Raw genomic sequence first — 19,388 nt, forward strand, 5'->3', positions numbered from 1 at the left:
GATCAGGTATTTCCCCCACTGGAATGCATTAACCGGTTTTCAATGCATTCCAATGGGTTTTTTTCCACATGACAACGATTTCACTGTATAGCGATTTTAATGGAACAGATTATCGTCGTCATGCAGGGCACCACTGTATTCTCTCAAAGCCACAAACTGAAAGCATACCCAGTCGTGCCAAAACACGTTGATTAGTCCATCTAGAGTTGAGCCACTTTAGAGTACAGCAAGGGCTAGAGATGTAATATTTTCAGAAATGTTGAAGTCATGTTAAAAAACATTACACCTCCTTTCCTTCCTGAGAAGAAAACTGGAACTGGGGAGGGGAAATGGAAAAGACAATTCAAATCTTATTTTCATTAGGCCAGAAGGGCAGGGTATAAATCAAATAAATAAATAAATAAATAAATAAATAAATAAATAAATAAATAAATAAATAAATAAATAAATAAATAAATAAATAAATAAATAAATAAATAAACAAACAAATAAACAAATAAACAAATAAACAAATAAACAAATAAACAAATAAATATCAAAGCTAAACTGTACTGTTGTAGCTACATAAAATGCTTCATTCATAATTTAGTTCGGATATGAAATTGTGCTACTTGGAGTAATTGCAAAATTAAAAAACGCAGACTTCATTTTGTCTGGACAAGGTTACACTATATAATAAGGAAGAAGCTGAAAACTGGCACACCCCATGCACTGCATGCCATGAAGAGTAAAGGCCATCCACCCCTTATATTTTCCGATGGCAGAACTAGGTGCAGAAAATACCTTTCGGTTTTGCATGCTGCTTATGTTTATACTATGGACAAGAATTATTGTCTTCTAAGCTCATGAACTGCCTTACATACGCATCTTCCATTCCGGACATTATGGATGCATAAAACCTTCTATTAAGTAGTATTCATTTGTTCCGAAAAGAGAGGAAAGATTTAATCAGTAAGTTTCCAGTTTTTCCACTGAAAAATTCATAGTTTTTCCTTGGAAAATACAGTTTTTGCCCCAATTATCCATTTGCTCAACTTCCTGGGCATTCATATTTCCAAAAGGGCAAAATGGCATGTTTGAATGTTCCTGTTCCGTGAAGGGTTTTAGACCTGCCTTATCATTATTATTGTCATAGTAACTTTTCATTAGAAGGGAAGCCATCTAATCACCAACACCATATGAACAGAGAGCATTTACTTTTTGAAGTGTTACAAACCAAAACCAAATATTATTGATTATCAACACTTTATTTGATTATCTCTTTCCTATTTATGAAAATTATTTTCCCCAGACTTTGCAAAGATTCCAGTAGAAATATAACTTGAAAGTTTCATGGCTGTGCATGCTTTGATTTGTTTTAAAAATTATGCAACCACAAGCCTACTGGCTGTTCACACCTCCATACATGAAATTACATGAGTCGTAGCAGGAAATTGGTAAATAACAATGTTCTGGCTGCATTACTGGTTGTGTTTCAGGCACACAATCAGGCATGCAGCTAGCATCTTATTAATTAGAAGCAATTCACTTGCTCGACTAATGTGACTAAGTCATCTTTCAAATTATATTTACAAATGCATAAATCACCAATGATATTCTGGTCTGTATTTTATTCAGATATTCTCATTTGCCCTGATGTCCTGGAGCAGTAAGCAATAATAATGACAATGACATCATCAACATGAAAGCTAAAGGGAGGAAGAAAACACAGGCTCTGTAGTATGAGGAGAGTAAAACCATTTAGGAAAAGAAACTTACTGATATTTTTATTTTTATTTATTTAAAATATTAATTAAATCAGGCTACACCCTTCTAAGACAGCCCACATGAAAGGAAGGAAGGAATGACTTTGCTCCGAGTTAGTGACTAGGAAAACAGCTGCCTTTTTGTGTAGTTACTATTATCCTACTGCTGTTCTGAACTACAGAGCAAACCCACATAATCACTTGCTGAATAATAAACATGTTCCTAAGGCCTTTTGGCTCAATGGGTCTATTCTAGTTGGTACTTGCAGAGGACCAGTATGCTACATCCATTCCCATGACAATCTATTGTGTGGTTTGTCAGGTTTTCTCCATTCACCCATATGACAAGCCTTAACATACAGAATGCCTGTCCAGAGTAGATGAAATGTAAGTCTATGCACTGTGAGGGTTTAACATATACTGATGGGAGCATTCCCATCCATCCTAAAGACATTTTGTTGGACTGCCTAATACGTGTAATTGACCACAGACTGAACATACATGCTACAAAACAAACCTTACATGACGAGCTAGTTGTCTACATTGATTATTCCAACATGTATTGTTTAGGAGACAGATGATCTGCAACTGTCAGATAGCATGCACTGTTAGCTGGGCTTTCTAGTTCTTGGCCAAGGAAAGGCATTATCATATATTTGGAATTGTTAAAAAGAAAAGAAAAACTGTCACCTTTAGTGCTTCCAGTTCATTTTCCAGCTGCTTACAGAAAATCTCACTGTGTTCTCGAAGCTTGTGCTCTTTTGATGCTTCTGCTAGTGCATCATCAAGTTGGGTTTCTAGCTATAAAAAGATAAACAGGTGTAATTATTGTAAAGCAATATTTTAACTGTTATTTTCATTTTTAGATCATCCACAAGTTCTAGTAGCTGTATAAAACATAACAATGAGATGCAAACCTAATCTTAAATCTTACAATGTAGATTATAAGATTCATATTGAAAAGAAAGTGGAAGGTTAAAAAAGCAGATGCACAAGATCAGATATCTATACTGGATTCCAATATCAGCAAATTTCAAAAGAGTGCCCCTCTCTTTGGGAGTAGACGTTGTCTAGAGGGGCGGGGTAAAAATCGAATAAATAAATAAATAAATAAATAAATAAATAAATAAATAAATAAATAAATAAACAAACAAACAAACAAACAAACAAACAAATAAATAAATCTTCACTCTCATGGGCCCCTGTCATGATTTATCCATCTCACTGAGATCTAGATATTTTTGTAGCCAACTGATATTTCTGTAGCTACTCCCCTTCCCAAGAAAAAGTTACTTTAAAAAAAGAGGAAACATTGAATTAAATACCAAAAGAGGAATCTGAATATAAGTAGATAACATTAATATAATTGGTATCTTTATGACAAATTAATGATTTGGACAAAGACTGGAACTTTTGGCTCTCTTACTCCCTTGCTTACTTTTTCTCTTTTACAGGAAAGTAAAAGAGATGAAAACAGTAAGGCTGTTTAAGGCCACACTATGATTCAGAAAGTGATAGTGTGGTTCCAGAAATTAGAGTGCAGGACGTATGCAGGAGTTGTTCCAACATTATATTTTTCTACATAACCCTAAAGTATATAGGTGATTCGAAAGGTGCTTCACAAAAAGAATACACGACGCCTGAAGGCCTGAACCACCGTAACTATTTCAAGCCAAAATAGCAGCCGAAATCCATTATTGTCAAGTACCCTGGCGAGCTACCTCTTTTCTCGCTTTCTCAGATTTACGGATTTCCTGTCTCATGGAGTCAATTTTCTGCATGATCACTTCCACTTCTTCCTCTTTGTCACGGAGCTGTCGAGAGAGTTTCTGCTTCTGAGAGCGCAAGTCTACCATCCGCTCGTTCAGGTCTGAGAACTCCTGCATGGCTAGCTTTCTTTGTTGATGGGCATCCTTTAGTTCTTTGGACTGTGCCTTTAATCTTTCGGATGCTTCAATGAGTTGCTGGTGAAAAGAAAAGGCCGAACAATGTTTAGAATTGCCATCTGAGCATGACGATAAATCTTTTTTTAACACCAAATGGAACTTCAGAAACATGCACACATACATATTACAGCTTGGCAATGTATGGGTCCAGACTCTGCTTAACCAATCCTCCTGTCCTCAATATAATGAACAGCATTTTGACAGCACATGGATAGCAACATTTATACATCACCAAGTCAATACTCGGATATACTTCCTATTACTTTCCTCCTCTCTTTCATGTTTCTTTTTTACATCTCTTCATCACTTTTAAAACTCTACTTCAGCATCACCATGCTACTTCTTTCCATCCTCCTCACCTTTTCTTCATTCCTGCTCTTCCCTTCCATCCTTCCTGCCTTCCATTATCATTCTTACCTCCCACCTTTCTATCTCTTTGTGTTCCTGATGCAAATCCATACCCCTTTCCTTGAAAGTGAATGAACAACCCAGAAAACACAATGTTAATCCCATGACTGCTGATATTTTGGAGTGGCCACCTGCATTTTCTGGGGCTCCTATCCAGCCCAAGGAGCAAAGTGGGGACTCAAGCTCAGGCTCCTGCTATAATTCCAAGGAGAAGGGCAACAGCTTCCAAGAGACAAAATATAGTTAAACACCACAGGGAAAAAGAGGTGATTATGGCTAGTGACTAAAAACCTCTCTAGAGATTACCCCAGGGACCTGAGCAGCTCTTCAGCAGCAATCTCCTCCTTCCACATAGAAAAGGGCCTGGGAATAACTTGGTGTAGCTGAACACAAAAACCATTCAACCAGCCATTTGGATTTTTTTGCGTTGCAGGAATGTTGCTCTTGTTTCTCAGGATTGTTTCTCCCCCCCCCCCCGCCGCCCTAAATAGGGCTACAATTAAGTATCATACAGTTTTGTCTTTGTATGCATACCCAGAGTAACTATCTGCCAAATATGATTCTAAACCTGAAAGTCACAAAGGAAAAAAAACAATGGCGGAAGAGGCATGAGTTACTGTTATTTAGTTCATTGTAGTAGTTGAAGGTACACCCAAACAGTTGTTTTGTTATGTTCAGGGAGTGGCGCCTACCATCCAGAAGGAGATGGTGGTGGTCTCTTTCCTTAAGAGTATTTTCTTGGATTCAGAGATACACAAGAAGTACTGTCTCACAGCAAACATTTCACATTGGACAATGGTGTCTGGGCAGCTTTGGACATTCTGAGAGGAAAATAATTATCTAGATGAGTAGTTCCCACTGCCATGAATGACTCCCTGAAGCCGCTGCCAGCACAGCTAGTGGTGAAGGCTTCTGGGAGTTGCAGTACAAGAATGTCTGGGACCCTAGGTTGGGAACCACCATTTCAGCAGGCACCACATCCTGCTCCTGCTTTGTTTTGTTGCCATATCATGCCCATGTCTCAGGGCTGAGTGAATGGGGGAAAAGTGTCATTTTCCCCAAGTACCGATTGATCTAGATCCTTTTCAGACTCGTTTCAGCCTAGGTTCTGGAACTAAAACAGCTTTGGTCCCTTTGGTGGATGATCTCCTCCAGGACAGAAACTGGGGGCATGGTGCTACCCTGCTGATTGTCCTGGATTTCTCTGCAGCTTTCGATATAACCAGCCATAATACCCCATTAGAGTGGCTCTGTGCGATGGGAGTTGGAGACAATTTGCTACAGCCGTCCCATTGCTACTTCCAGGGTCCATTACAAAGAGTGGCATTCAGAGATTGTTGTTTAGTCACGTGGTTAATTAAGGGGGTAGCACAAGGCTAATGCTCTTTTACAACTACTGGGTGAGGTTATCTGGGATTCTGGAGGTGGGCACCACCAGTATGCAGATGATATCCAACTCTATTTCCTCTGTAACTAGAGTCAAGCAAGGTTGTGCAGGTACTAGGCCAGTGTTTGGACAGTGTTATAAGCTTGGTGAAAGCAAATGAATGGAAGGTGAATCCCAGGATCATAGAAATTCTGTTGTTCTGGAGGAAGCTGAACTTTCTCTGAAGGATATATCTGTATTCATGGAAGCTCAGGTAGACTTGGTGCATTGGCTACAACCATTTCTAGTCAGGGCCAATGCAGCCAGAATAGTTAATGCACTGTTAACACATTAATTAGATTTCTGCTATTGATTGCATGTGGGGCTGCCTTTGAAAATGACAGCAAGTACAACATGCCACAGAATTCTGGCAGCAGAATCCAAGATATTGACAATGACTTTTAAAGCTCAAAGTAGAATAGGATATAAACACTTGAAAGATCCTCTCTTCTACCTATGTCTGCCTGATAATTAAGATCCACTGAGGGCCCTCTTTACTGGCTCACAGTTGAGACTGCTAAATTATATAACAACGAGACTATTTCTTGGCTATAGCAACCTGTCTGGAATGCCTTCATCTTAGAGGGCTGAATGGTGCCAACAAAGCCTTAATTTCAGTACAAGTTAAACTCTAGTTGTTCGCTCAAGATTTGGCCATTAGAGACATCACAGTTTACTCCTCAATCTTCCCGCTGGTTTTCTTCCTCTCCTTAATCATTCTAACAGTTCAGTTTTGAAATATTTTAATTATCTTAAAGCATTTAAATAGTTTTGGTTTCTCTAAATTGGATCTACGGACTGCATCCTATCTCGAGACCTTTTAATATAGGGTGAGTTAGAAATACACAAAATGCCCAGTTTTCAGCGTTGTATATGCCAGCCTTCCCAGGTGGGAAAGCATCAGCAGCTTTCCCACCTGGACCGGTTTAACTTCCATTTTAGTCTGGGCAGCTTGTGAACTACTAAAGCAAGTATCCCATATTGGATAAAGGAATATTAGATTTGGACCAGCACATTCTTGTTTTTATTTACTCATGCTGATTTGAGCATGTTAATGTTTTTCAGGCTAACGTTCCTCACATCAGGACTGTAAAGAGAGGATGGGAGGGTGGAGAGAGCATTATTTATACTACCGTGAGGTTGATGAAGAAAAAATTAGGATTGAAGCATTGCAATTATTTGTGGACACCCTTCCCAAACTTGATCATGCTGTGTTCTGCACATGTACCTCCTAGGGAGAATGCTTGTATCTCATTGAAACTGAAGAATTTCCCATATTTAATACCTTATGGAGATCCTCCTTCTCTTGCCTCAGTATCCTGCACTGTTTTTCAAGGGCTTTCAACCTATGGGTAGAGTCTTCATGCTCCTGCCGCAATGCCACTGCGTCTTCGAGCTGTCGTTCTAGCCTATTTGAATCTACAAAACCAAAAAAGGACTCTTTTACAGTATTTTCAGAGGCACAAAAAGCAATTCTACATTCTTCTCTGTTACGGAGAACAATTTCAGCTGGATAATCCAGAACAAACTCTTATCAATGTTCCCTCTTAAATCAACACACACTGGTAGAAGCCTAGCGTCAGAGCTCAGTCAACACTATGGCCAAATTTAAAATGAAAATTTAAATTCTGCTTCAAGGTTATTGAGATGCCAGGACCAAAGAAACGGGAGTTCAAGGGGCAGAATAAATTATGCAATGTAAGCATTGTTTTTTTAATTTTTATGTTTGCCATGTGAATGTTTCATAACGTTGATTCTACCTCCAAAGTTCATGTTTCCAAAGCCTGGGATCCAAAAAGCTACTTCATGCTTGCTATAATTATCTTCTTTTAAACAGCAAAGACTGTAAGCTGTCCTTGAAATAACTCTTAGCTTAGAAAGCAAATTTTCATGTGACCTAGGACACTATCACTAAAAAGACACATAAGTCCATCACCATTCTGTTTGTGCAGATCCGACAGTAGTTTGTGGGCTTTCCTCTGAAATATATGGGGTATTTTTGGCAAGGAAAAGGAAGGCAGACAGGAATGCTGAGGCCAGATAAGGATTGCAGGCTGAGAGGCCACAGGATGGAAATGAAGCTACACTGGGCAATGTAGGCCCAACCCCTGTTGACTCAAGTCTTACATAATCTTCCTATCACCAGAGAGATTTCCTCAAACATTGCTTGCTTACCTCCAAGCTAAAATGAGTTCAGCTAATATGAAAGGGTTGGAAATCCTTTGTAGGGGGGAAAAATCAGAAGAGAACAGGAGAAAAGAACTGATCATATAAATAATCTAATTCTAGTGTAATTTATTATATACAGCATAAGAGAGTGAAAAACTTCATTAAAAATGCATTTATGCTGACGCTTTTTGTTCTGTAAATGTTTCTGAATGCTCAGTGTTCTAGACCTTGAATACTGTAATCAAAAAGAAAGCAAAGACAATGCTGGTTCTCTAAATAAATAAAGTTTGCTCATTTATATCCCACCTTTGGTTGAAAATTTCTGCTTGCTGACTGCATTCAGATCACAGTGGATCTTCCAAATTAGTGGGAGAAAACATATTTTTAACCCCATTCAGCAAGGAAATATGAATTACCTCAGCTGAAAATATCTCATACACTCAATAACTTGTCAAAAAAAGAAAGAAACAAGACACGGGCTTGTAAATAACAGTCACCACCTGTAATGCAGCTTATCCAAAAGCACTTACAGTACTTTACACAGCAGACTCACCAGCAACTTTTGTTCTAAGGGACTGATCTACTACCCTGTTTCCCTGAAAATAGGACCTAACCTGAAAATAAGCCCTAGTATGATTTTTCAGGATGCTTGTAATATGAGCCCTACCCCCAAAATAAGTCCCAATTAAGTGAAACCCGACCCCCATCATTGTGCAGCAACCAGAAGATGACATGACTGTATTTGAATAAATGTAGATTGTTGTACAAGAAAAAAACAAAACATCCCCTGAAAATAAGCCCTAATGCATTTTTTGGAGCAAACATTAATATAAGACCCTATCTTATTTTCGGGGAAAGACGGTATTATCCCTTTCCATCCTGTTACTTTGCATCCAGCAACACATACATGTAAAAGTCTAAGACACTACTTGAATAGTACTGCCATTTCCAAATGACTGACAGATACACGTGATCCACGATGTCTCTACCTCAATTCTCAACCCTACTAATTCAGTGAGGTATGAATTAAACCACTCTTTCTCAGAATAACCCCCCGCCCCAAAATCTGAAATTAAGCCTCTGATCATCTTCACTTTGGGGAAAAAAATCTCCCCCATTATTGGATGTACAGACCACAATGTATGGCGGAAGGATCAGCTCCTTCAGCTGCTTAGAGCTGCCAATCTGTTGCCATTTGCTGCTATGAGGAGAGCAGATAGAGAGACCGGAAAAAGATCTTAAGCCACAGCAGCACTTAGTACACAGTGCTAGATAGAGGAACATGGGTGCATTTGGTGGGGAAATGAGAGAGGGTCTTCTCTGTTGCTGCTCCCAAACTTTGGAGGCCACGCTAGCCTTGTCTTTCCTGTCTTTCTGCAAGCAAAGATCTCTGTCTTCTTTAGTGACCAACTGTCTAAGAGGTTTTTTTAATGGGATTGTTTGAGTCTGGGGTTTTATTTTGTTTTTAATATGTTTTAGTGCTGTTTTTAATCTACTAGCTTTAATATTATATTTGTTTCATTTCGAAAATATGACAAGAGTGGCCTTGGTAGCCAGATGCGTGGTATAAAAATCAACCAACCAACCAAATAAATAAATCACTTGATTCTGGACCTGTGATGTAAAAATTTCTATTTGCTGCTTCCACTGCTGCTGCTGCACAAACAGTAGAAGCCAGACAGAGCATCATGTTTTCAATTGTCTCTCCTTCCAACAGATGAATTTCATTACTTGATGTGGTGAGCAGTTCTAAACTGCAGAAATGAAGCCAAGGACAAACTGCAGCAATGCCACTCTGCCTAGCCTATACAGTGGACCCTCTACTTACGGAATTAATCCGTATTGGAACGGTGGCTGCAGGTCGAAAAGTCTGTAGGTCGAGTCTCCATTGACCTACAATGCATTGAAAACCGATTAATCCTGTAACCGGCCATTTTTGTTCCATTTTTGTTCCATTTTTGTTCCATTTTGGCTTTTTTCAGGTCTGTAGGTCGATTCTCTGGCTGCAAGTCGAACCTAAATTTTGAGGCCAGAGAAGTCTGTAACTTCAAAAGTCTGTAGTAAGTCGAGCCGTCTGTAAGTCGAGAGTCCACTGTAGCTCTGACCAAACTTCCGAGCTAGCTAATAGCCATCATTTCATTTGCCATACATAAAATGTGACACATGAAGAACATTACATAATTTTAAAAGGTTTTAATGTGACCCTTGTTCACTTTGTGTCCTTCTCCAGTCAGCTCAGAAGCTCTTGTTTGGCATTTTAACTACAGTACCACCTAAAAAACTGAGTCAAAGAGGGGACCCACAGAGCCACATGAGTTTTGCCCCCAATGATCCCCAGTTTCATCGCCCTCCTACAGATGAAGAGTGATGAATCAGAAGTGGAAGTTACCTATCATCTGTAGACATTTGCCATGTGAATCAGAGCACTGACTTCCTTGAGTTCTGACTGGTTGGGAAATCACCACTGATAATGGAACTTGTCCCTCTTTAGATTCACTGCCCTCCAAATATGGGAGGTAACAGAAATTATAACAGAGGGAGTGGAGCGACAGTACTCCCCTTGTTGCACAAGCTTTTTGCATGGATAATAACACCTTAATACAACTTAATTCCTTCAAACAAGGAATATCCCTGCTTGCTTGCTTGTTTTATATACTGCCTTTCTCCCTATAGGGGACCCAAGGCAGCTCACAACAATTAAAACAATTATAATCGTCATCGTCATCACCAAAACAACTGAACACATATTTAGAAGGATAAGATTAAAAGCCATTTTAAAATATTTTGAAAAACATTTTAAAATCGGTAAGGTTTTTGAATAGATTCTGGACAGTTAATTAAAAGGGCTGCAAAAGGGAGTCACTGATTATGAAAACCTGACATGTACAGATTACTAATGGTGTAATGAACGATTAAGGGTTTTTAAGTATTGTGAATAAATACAGGTCTGGACAAAGTAACTGGTGTCTTGCATTCCATCCTATCTTACACAGATATCATGAAAGAGTGAAACATGGTACAGTTCTAAAAAATTCTTAATGAAAGACATTTGCATCACATCCTACAGATAAATCTTTCCCTTCTCTGGGAAACAGCAAGATTAAGAGAATAAGATATCGTGGGATATTAATGGAAACTGAAGAAGTGAAAAGGACTATCTAAATGAGCCTGTATAAACGGCTTGGATCCCTGGTGAGAATAATCTGCTACCAAACTGAGGAAGCATTAGGAGCCAGATAAGCTTTTGTCAAACAAACAAAAAATAAATCTAGATGTTGCTTCATGTTGTAGATGCCATACTCTCAAAAGCTGCCGTTAGAATGAAATTTTTCATTTGTTTATACCAGGGGCCTCCAAACTTTTCAGCAGGAGGACCACATCATATATGCTCCACATTTTTACAGCCAAAGGAAGATACACGCTGTGATGGACAGGTCAGTAATCACTCCTTTCCATCACAATAGAACCTTGATATATCAACCAATGGTTAAACAAAAGAGGCAGAACTAAGGATATATAGGAGAAATGGAAGACAGTAAAAGATCAGTTAGGGATGAATTAGGGATATGAGTTAGAGTCAGAGACTTCAGTTAGGGATATCAGTTAGAGAGAAGCAGTTTAGACAGTTAGGACCAACCTTGTGTTAAAGAAGAATAAGATACAGAACAAGATAAGAAATGAATACTTTGATTAACATTATACATAAGCAAATATAAATGTTATCAAAGCACAGTTGATTGAATGAATAAAATAAGACCATCCATGATTTACTTTTTATGATTTACATATAAACACTTAAATAAACATTATTATTGAATAACACTGATTTAAGAGTCATATTTAATATAGTGAGGAATAACTCCTCTGGTGGCAGCGGAAAGGGTTGAAAAGTAAATGTCATACCCGAACCTGGGTATGACATTTAATATCCCACGATATCTTATTCTCTTAATCTTGCTGTTTCCCAGAGAAGGGAAAGATTTATCTGTAGGATGTGATGCAAATGTCTTTCATTAACAATTGTGTGGAAGAACAAACAGGAGAACTGGGGGTGTATGACACACGCGTATGTGCATATGTGGTCCCACACTCCCGCCTGCCCTCCCATACTCCCGCATGCCTGCACTCCCACACATGCACGACTGACCACGCCTGCATGCCTGATCGACTGCACACTGGGCTGGATAAAAAGGCAAGGCAGGCCAGATGTGGCCCATGGGCCATAGTTTGGAGACCACTGGTTTATACAATGAACTGTCTTGGTATCCATATGAAAGACCCAACAGTGAAATGAACAAGGATCACCTTTAAGCATGTTATGAGGATTAGGGCATGAGCACTGGAATTATTCTGTACTTCTTCCAAGCCCTGGGAAAAATCTATTTAAATACATCAGATACATACCTGCTATTTTGTTTTTCAAACGCTCTATTTCCTCATTTAACTTCTTTATTTCTTTATCTCGGTTTGTATTTGCTGTTATGCGACCAGAACCATGAAGAGACTGAACAGCCTGGGTGGATTCTTAAATTCAAAGAGAAACACAGTGTTTAGCCATAGCTAGCATATTCTGTTGCTACATCACATGCAGGTAAAAGGAAACAAAGAATGCATACCTTGCAACTTTCTGCTTAGTTCCATCTTTTCCTGTTCTAGTCTTCGTATTCTTCTTTCATAGGCCTCTATTTGCAAGCTGTTTTCCAGGTCACGCTGAACGTCCTCATCTTTAGTTATCCCACTGGACTGCATCACACTTTTTAAAGAGCCTCTATCAGAAAAACAGCTGGAACCCCAAAACACATTTTTAATTAACAACTGCAACAGTCCTTTCTTACTAAAAATTCAATGAGACTAATATCCATTACGGCTTCAACACTGCCTGACCTGGATGGCAAATAAAACAGCAGTCTGCTCTCTTTCACTCTAGACTGCATAGCCAATCTCATCAGGAAAGCAGCAACACACTCAACTTCAAAATCTTTGGACAGCAATGGCTAAATTCAATGTTCTGCTGCCACAGAACTTTCTTCCAATTTCCTGCATCCACCAAACCACATGAAAACTTGACTCCAGAGGGCTTTTCAGACATGCAAAGATGATTATGGCTAGTAGGGAGAGGCTATCAACTTTAAACATATTCCACAAACATCCATTATTTTCCTGGTGGAAGTTTGACCCTCTTCTACTCTTGAGCATGAAACCAATTTCAGGCTTTTCACCTATGCTTTATCCTTGAATTTTTTTAAAATATGGATAGTTCTTCCCAGGAGGGACAGGTTGGCAGCCCTTTGGAGGGGAAACAAGGAGCAAAGAAAATAGTGTTTGAGGCTACATCTCTCTGAATCTCCCAGCCAGCCCAATGGCTTGAATCACTCCTTGGTGAGCCTAGGAGTTCTCATCCTTATTCAACCAGGATCTCCCTGGCTCTCAGCAATATGCTTAAAAGAGAGGCAACTAGCCATCCTCACGATTGCTGTTTTCTCCATGTGGAGGGGAAGTGGATCCTGTTTGCAAACAGGCTCTACACACAAGCTAGAAACTTGGAAAATTGGTGTTCTCATCTGTAGGTGTGTTCTCATGCTTCTCTCTAAGTATGCTGCAGAGAACCCAAGTCATCACAACAGACTATGACTACAGTCTTTAAAAAAGCGATAAAGAGATACTTTCCCACATGATGGGAAGCAAGGACATCACAATACAGTATAAGCTTTACATCAAAAGGGCTCTGGTTCACCTTCCAGGCTCTGCAATTAAAAGTGTAACTAGAAAAAAGTCTACTCCAAATGTTCATGAGCAACTGCCAGTCCCAACAGAGAATACTTCACTTGAGAGATCAGTGACTTGACTGTGCTTCTTATTTTTAACTTGACACTATCATTTACAACGATGACAGCAACTAGATATGGAATATCAGCACCAGAGGTGCCTGGGAAAACTGGACCTTCTCCCCCAAAATGGCAAGTCCACTCACCACTTGCCAGACACACAGCTGGTGTAGTTCTTGTCACGTCAATTGGCCGGTGCTACCCCACCTCCCTGAACATGTGACCACTCAACAGCTGAGTAGGGAGACTTGCTGGAGTGGTCAGCTGTATAGAGAGACAGGGAAGCACCAGCCAGGCTGCTTCCTAGATTGGTGTGGTAAGCGGTAAGTGGACCTGCTAGTCTGGGGGAAAGGGTCCAGTTTTCTCAGGCACCTGTGGTGCCAATATTCATATTCATATCCCCAGAGATACGAATACAAACACAAAGATCCCATGTCTAATAGCAGTCTGTCAATGCCCTTTACTCCATTCCACTTTCACCATGAAGAAGACACTCACTCAATATTCCCATCACTACAAATATTTGTTCCTTTAAAATATTGTACATAACAAATAAACACTAAGAGAGTTAGTCCATCACCCAACCACTATCACTGTGAGTGCTTGGTGGAGGAAAGAATATTAGACTCATGGGGGTGTGGAGTGGGGTGGCAAAACTGCATTTAAATAATCATTCAGCCATAAAAGTTCATTGTGCGGCACTGGGTCTGCCATTAATCCTCAGGCCACAAAACTAGACATAGATATAGTGAAGATAAAATTGTGTGTTGGTACATTATGTAAGGTGGCTGAGCTTGATGTGGCACATGCAGGATAAAAGGATAGGTAACTAAGCAAGAAATAGAAAACTGCAGGCAAAGCCAACAGCAGGGCCTGCTTCAGTTGGCCTGTGCTTTTTCTGTTGCTGGGCCAATGGACTCCAGTTATTCTGGGGGAACATTAGCTGTTGTCTCCTGGTTCAGTGAAGCTGGTGGTGTAGATCTGTGCTGTCTTGTGTTCAAGCATGTAGTTCCGGCTCTTTGCCATTCATCACATTTTCTAAAATACTGAACCCACTTTGAGAACAAGCCAAAAAGTTGCATAGAAATCTACCAAACAAATAAACAATGCATAATAAAAGCAGCAGCAACCGTCACTTGGAAATCTAAGAAAGCATAACTCAGCTCACCTGAAGGCACACCAGCTAGATAAAATGGCTTCTCTTTGGGCTCAGAGCTAAAACCAAAGCTCAACTCGAAGTGCAGGTATCCAAAATTTAAAGCCTGTTTTATAGCATCATTGAATCTTTAATTATATCTTCCACAACCTTCCTGGCACTGATGTCAAGCTGACCAATCAGTAATTGTTTGGATATTCTTTTTCCCTCTTTTAGAAAATGTAGATGATATTTGCCTGCCTCTAGTCTTCAGGCACCTCACCTGTTCTTCAAAGAATTCCTGAAGATTATAGACAGAGGCTCTGAAATTACATCTACAAGGTCCTTTAATATCTTTGGATGGAGTTCATCTGGCCTGGAGACTTAAATTCGCTTAAGGTTACTAGGCACTTCTTTACTATCTCTTTTCTACCTTGGGCAGCAGCCCTCTCATTTCCTCCTTTATTCTGCTTGCACCAGGTTCAGCACTGTTCTCCTTTTGTGAGAAAACAGAGAAGAAGTAGGTGTTCAACAGTGATGAGTACTCCAACAATGGAGGCATTCAAGAGAAAACTAGACAACCATCTGTTAGACATACTTTGTTTTGGATTCCTACTCTGAGTACAAGGTTGGATTTTATGGCCTCTTCCAACTCCATTATTCTAAGATTTCATGATTCTGTGTTTGAGTCCTTTCCAGTTCTACATGTTTATCATTCTTCCACTTTGCAGAGAAGGAATCCAAACATGACAGGGGCTGATTTTCCCTCAGTGGCTTTTGGGGGGGGGGTGGACACAAAAATGTCTTGAGGGACATTCCCAGCATTGAACTAAAGGCTGTGAACTCTTTGGGCAGAAGACTGATCTCTTTTTGCGCAAATTACTCTGTAAAGCACCATACATGGTAACAATAACATATAAATAAATCTTAACAAGAAGCAAAGACAAACACAGGAGCTCAAAGGATACACTGTGAACACTGTAAATCTACAAGTCAATAAATTAACAGAAAGGCAAATATAAAAACTGAAACGTGTTTTTTTTAATTTCACCCACCTGTCTGTTGTGTAAGTAAAGCCAACAAAAGGTAAATGCAATCCAGAAAAGCCTGTGTGAGAACTAGGTGGTATCATTTCCTGCAAGAAAATGAGCACAGTATGGGTTCAATCTACAATGGAATGATTTACCAACAAAAAAAGGAGCCCAATTTACATTTGCTTATTTAGAACTTTTTTCTTTTTTTCTGAGTGTACTGCCCACAAATTACAAGAATTTAAACTGTTATTTTAAATTAAGGTTCTCTCCAACTTTCTTCACACAATTTGTTCACAAGTCATACCATTAAACCATGCTGTATAAGACGCCCCCATGTATAAGACGCCCCCCCACTTTTCTAACCCAAAATTAAGAAATCTGTGGGGCTTAGCTAGTGGAGGGGAAAGCAGGGATCAAAGCCCTGCAGGATCACTTTGATCCCTGCTTTCCCCTCCACTTGTTTTTGTTTTCTCCTCAGCTTACTTCTGTGTATAATACGACCCTCAATTTTTAGTCTAAAGATTTTAGACAAAAGTACAGTGGTGCCTTGCTAGACAATAATCCGTTCCACTGAAACTGCTGTTTAGCGAAATCATTGTCTAGCGAAAAGCATTTCCCCATTGGAATGCACTGAAACCTGTTTAATGTGTTCCAGTGGGGAAGAATCGTCATTGTCTAGCGAAGATTGGCCATAGGAAAGCCGCTTTGCAAACTGCCGATCAGCTGTTTAAATTGCTGTCTTGCGAAGCTTAGGTCCCAAAAACACCTGTTTTGCGAGCGGAGAGGGAGCTGTCAAAATCGTTGTCTAGCGATAATCGGTTTGTGAAGCAGGGACCATACATTGTCCAGCGAAATTCTCCCATAGGAATCACTGTTTTGCGAATCACTATAGCGATCGTAAAAAATCAATGTCTAGCGAAAAAACTGTCATGCGGGGTAACTGTCTAGTGAGGCACCACTGTATAGTCTTATACACGGAAAAATACGGTAGTTTACAGCTAAAATGTGCACTGTTTACCCTATTGTTTCACTTCCACAGCTATACTTTGTAACCTTTTGTTCCACAGATCATGTTTTTCCATGTTTTTTAATCTTCAATATTTCTATACACAGTCTATAGCAGAGAAAAAAAGAGAGAAATCACTTACAGGGTTTCTTAATACATCATCATCTACATCAAAATTTGAAGTGTCTGAAGGACTGCTAACTTCTGGAATGTAAGGTGCTTCTATATTTCGAATATTGTCCCAATTGAGTCCTTCAAAAAACGCATGTGACTTGAAATCTTCAATTCCATTCTGCCCCAAACGACGTTCTCTGCTGCAGATAAGACGCTGAATTAGGTCTTTTGCTTCTTCAGACACATCAGTTACATGAGATGGAAACTGGAATCTCTCCTAAACAAAACAGGAAAAATAAACTGATACAAAAATTTTCTTCTCTACAATGATACACTTTTAAGAAAGTGTTTTGAAATGGGATTACTGTAGGTAGAATATAATGGGAACTATACTATAGTAGTTTTGGTAACAAGAAAGGTACACACACTGTGTCCTGGATTGAGAAATCAAAATTTCGGCTACTGCATTCCAGGTGGCTACAGTACACCTGAGCACGTACAGTGGGGTCTTGACTTGAGAACTTAATCCGTATTAGAAGGCGGTTCTCAAGTCAAAAAGTCTGTAGGTCAAGTCTCCACTGACCTACAGTGCATTGAAAACCGATTAATCCCGTAACAGGCCGTTTTTGTTCCATTTTGGGTTTTTTTCTGGTCTGTAAGTCAATTCTCAGGCTGCAAGTCAAACCTAAATTTTGTGGCCAGAGAAGTCTGTAACTCAAAAAGTCTGTAAGTCAAGCCGTCTGTAAGTCAAGGGTCCACTGTATACAGTGCCTTTTCACTGCACAAGTATAACTATTTGTTCTTCCTCTCCCACACAGGAATATAGAAAAGGGCTTACAGGACAAATAGCAGAAGCCTGACTCAATGCTTTTCTTTAGAAATTAAAAGTTTGGGGCACCCACCTGCCTAGCAAGTTTTTTATACAAGAATGATGGATAGCAATTGAAAACAATGATACTGCAGAAGGGGAAAAGCGCAGAAAAGAAACATTATCAATGGTCTACAGCACCTCCCCTATGAGGAAAGGGTACAACATCTTGGGCTGTTTGGCTCCAAAAAAGTCAAGTATGGGAGGGACACAGTATAAGTGAGAATTAATGCACAACATTTGGAAACTGAGTGCAATACAGTGGTGCCTTGCATAACGATTTTAATTGGTTCCAAAAAAAAACGTTATGTGAAACATCGTTATGCGAAACACCATTTTCCATAGGAATGCATTGGAAACCGGTTAATCCGTTCCAATAGGCACGGATTGCCGTCCTTAAGCGAAAAAACCCATAGGAAACATCGTTAAACGATACAATGTTTCCTCCATTGGAATGTATTGTAGCTGACTCAATACATTTCAATGGCTTTGCGAAGTCAATTTTTGCAAAATTAAGTGTGTCATAAAAGGGTCAAAAATGGTTTTAAATGCTTGGATTAGCTTCTGCACCCTCTAAAACGGATGCAAAAGTTAATTTGGCTTTGATCTGACTTTTCGTTAATTAATGGTGAATTTTTCCCCCCCAACTTTTGACAGCTGTCAAAATCTGACAGCTCCATTATTTCCTATGGGGGAAGAAAAAATTCACAAAAAATTAATGAAGACAGAGCAACTGTTCTAAATGCTTGGATTCGTTAGAGGACCCCCTAAGTCGTGTGCAAACCTGATTTGGCTTTGATCTGAACTTTCGTTAATTTATGGCGAATTGTTTTCTCCCCCATAGGAAAGCATGGAGCTGTCAGATTTTGACAGGTCCATTGGTTCCTATGGGCCGGAAAAAAAAAATTAACCATAAATTAACGAAAAGTCAGATCAAAGCCAAATCAGGTTTGCACATGACTTAGGGGGTCCTCTAACGAATCCAAGCATTTAGAACCGTTTTTGACCCTTCTAAGACACCTTTTTAATTGAAAAAAGAAACATCGTTAAGTGAAGCAGGGGACCTAAAATCGCATTCGTTATGCGAAGCATGGTCCCAAACTTCGCTAAGCGAAAATCGCCCATAGGAAACATCATTATACGGTGCATATTATTTCCTAAAAAACACATCGTTATGCGAATTAATCGCTAAACGAGGCAATCGTTAAGCGAGGCACCACTGTATAGAGGAACCAACTTCTGTGACAGCCAAGTTAACAAGGAAAGGCTTAGCTTAAAGAATACTGGAAAAGCACTGCCTCATATAGCAGAGGAGAAAAGAAAAATCACTTACAGGGTTTCTTAATACATCATTATCTACACGACATCAAAATTTGAAGTGTCTGAAGTATGTAAGCTGAAATGCATCATTTTTCCCCTTCCTTTCTCATAATATTAGAAAGCAGGATTATCCAATGAAGCTAAGTGGTGTGAGATTGAGGACAGACAAAGGGAAGGACTTCCTTCATACACTCCACAGCTAAACTACAGAATTCACTACTACAAGATGAGGTGATGGTCACTGACTTAGATGGCTTTCAAAGAAGACTGGGCAAGTAAATGGACAATGGGGTTCCCAGCGGCTCCCAGGCATGATGGCCATACCTCATCTCCAACAGTATGGCTCTCAACTCCAGCTGCTGGAGAACACAAACAGGAGAGTACAACTGCAC

General features: G+C 39.5%; 1 protein-coding gene across 12 annotated transcripts in view; it reads right to left on the reverse strand.

Moving 5' to 3' along the window:
• Positions 1-19,388, reverse strand: part of CDC42BPB (CDC42 binding protein kinase beta) — a 155,452-nt gene that overhangs the window by 68,450 nt on the left and 67,614 nt on the right. For all 12 annotated transcript variants that reach the window (XR_013540840.1, XR_013540838.1, XR_013540839.1 and 9 more), the window contains exons 8-14: positions 16,837-17,085; positions 15,710-15,789; positions 12,311-12,477; positions 12,099-12,218; positions 6,811-6,944; positions 3,467-3,709; positions 2,436-2,546 (exon numbers count right to left, since the gene is read on the reverse strand). Coding sequence is in view for 9 of the 12 variants with exons in the window: in XM_020793632.3 (XP_020649291.3) it covers positions 2,436-2,546; positions 3,467-3,709; positions 6,811-6,944; positions 12,099-12,218; positions 12,311-12,477; positions 15,710-15,789; positions 16,837-17,085 (1,104 nt within the window). In the remaining 3 variants the exon portion in view is untranslated. The remainder of the gene's footprint in view (positions 1-2,435; positions 2,547-3,466; positions 3,710-6,810; positions 6,945-12,098; positions 12,219-12,310; positions 12,478-15,709; positions 15,790-16,836; positions 17,086-19,388) is intronic.

This window comes from Pogona vitticeps, chromosome 1 (assembly GCF_051106095.1).
Source record: "Pogona vitticeps strain Pit_001003342236 chromosome 1, PviZW2.1, whole genome shotgun sequence".
NCBI lineage: Eukaryota > Metazoa > Chordata > Lepidosauria > Squamata > Agamidae > Pogona > Pogona vitticeps.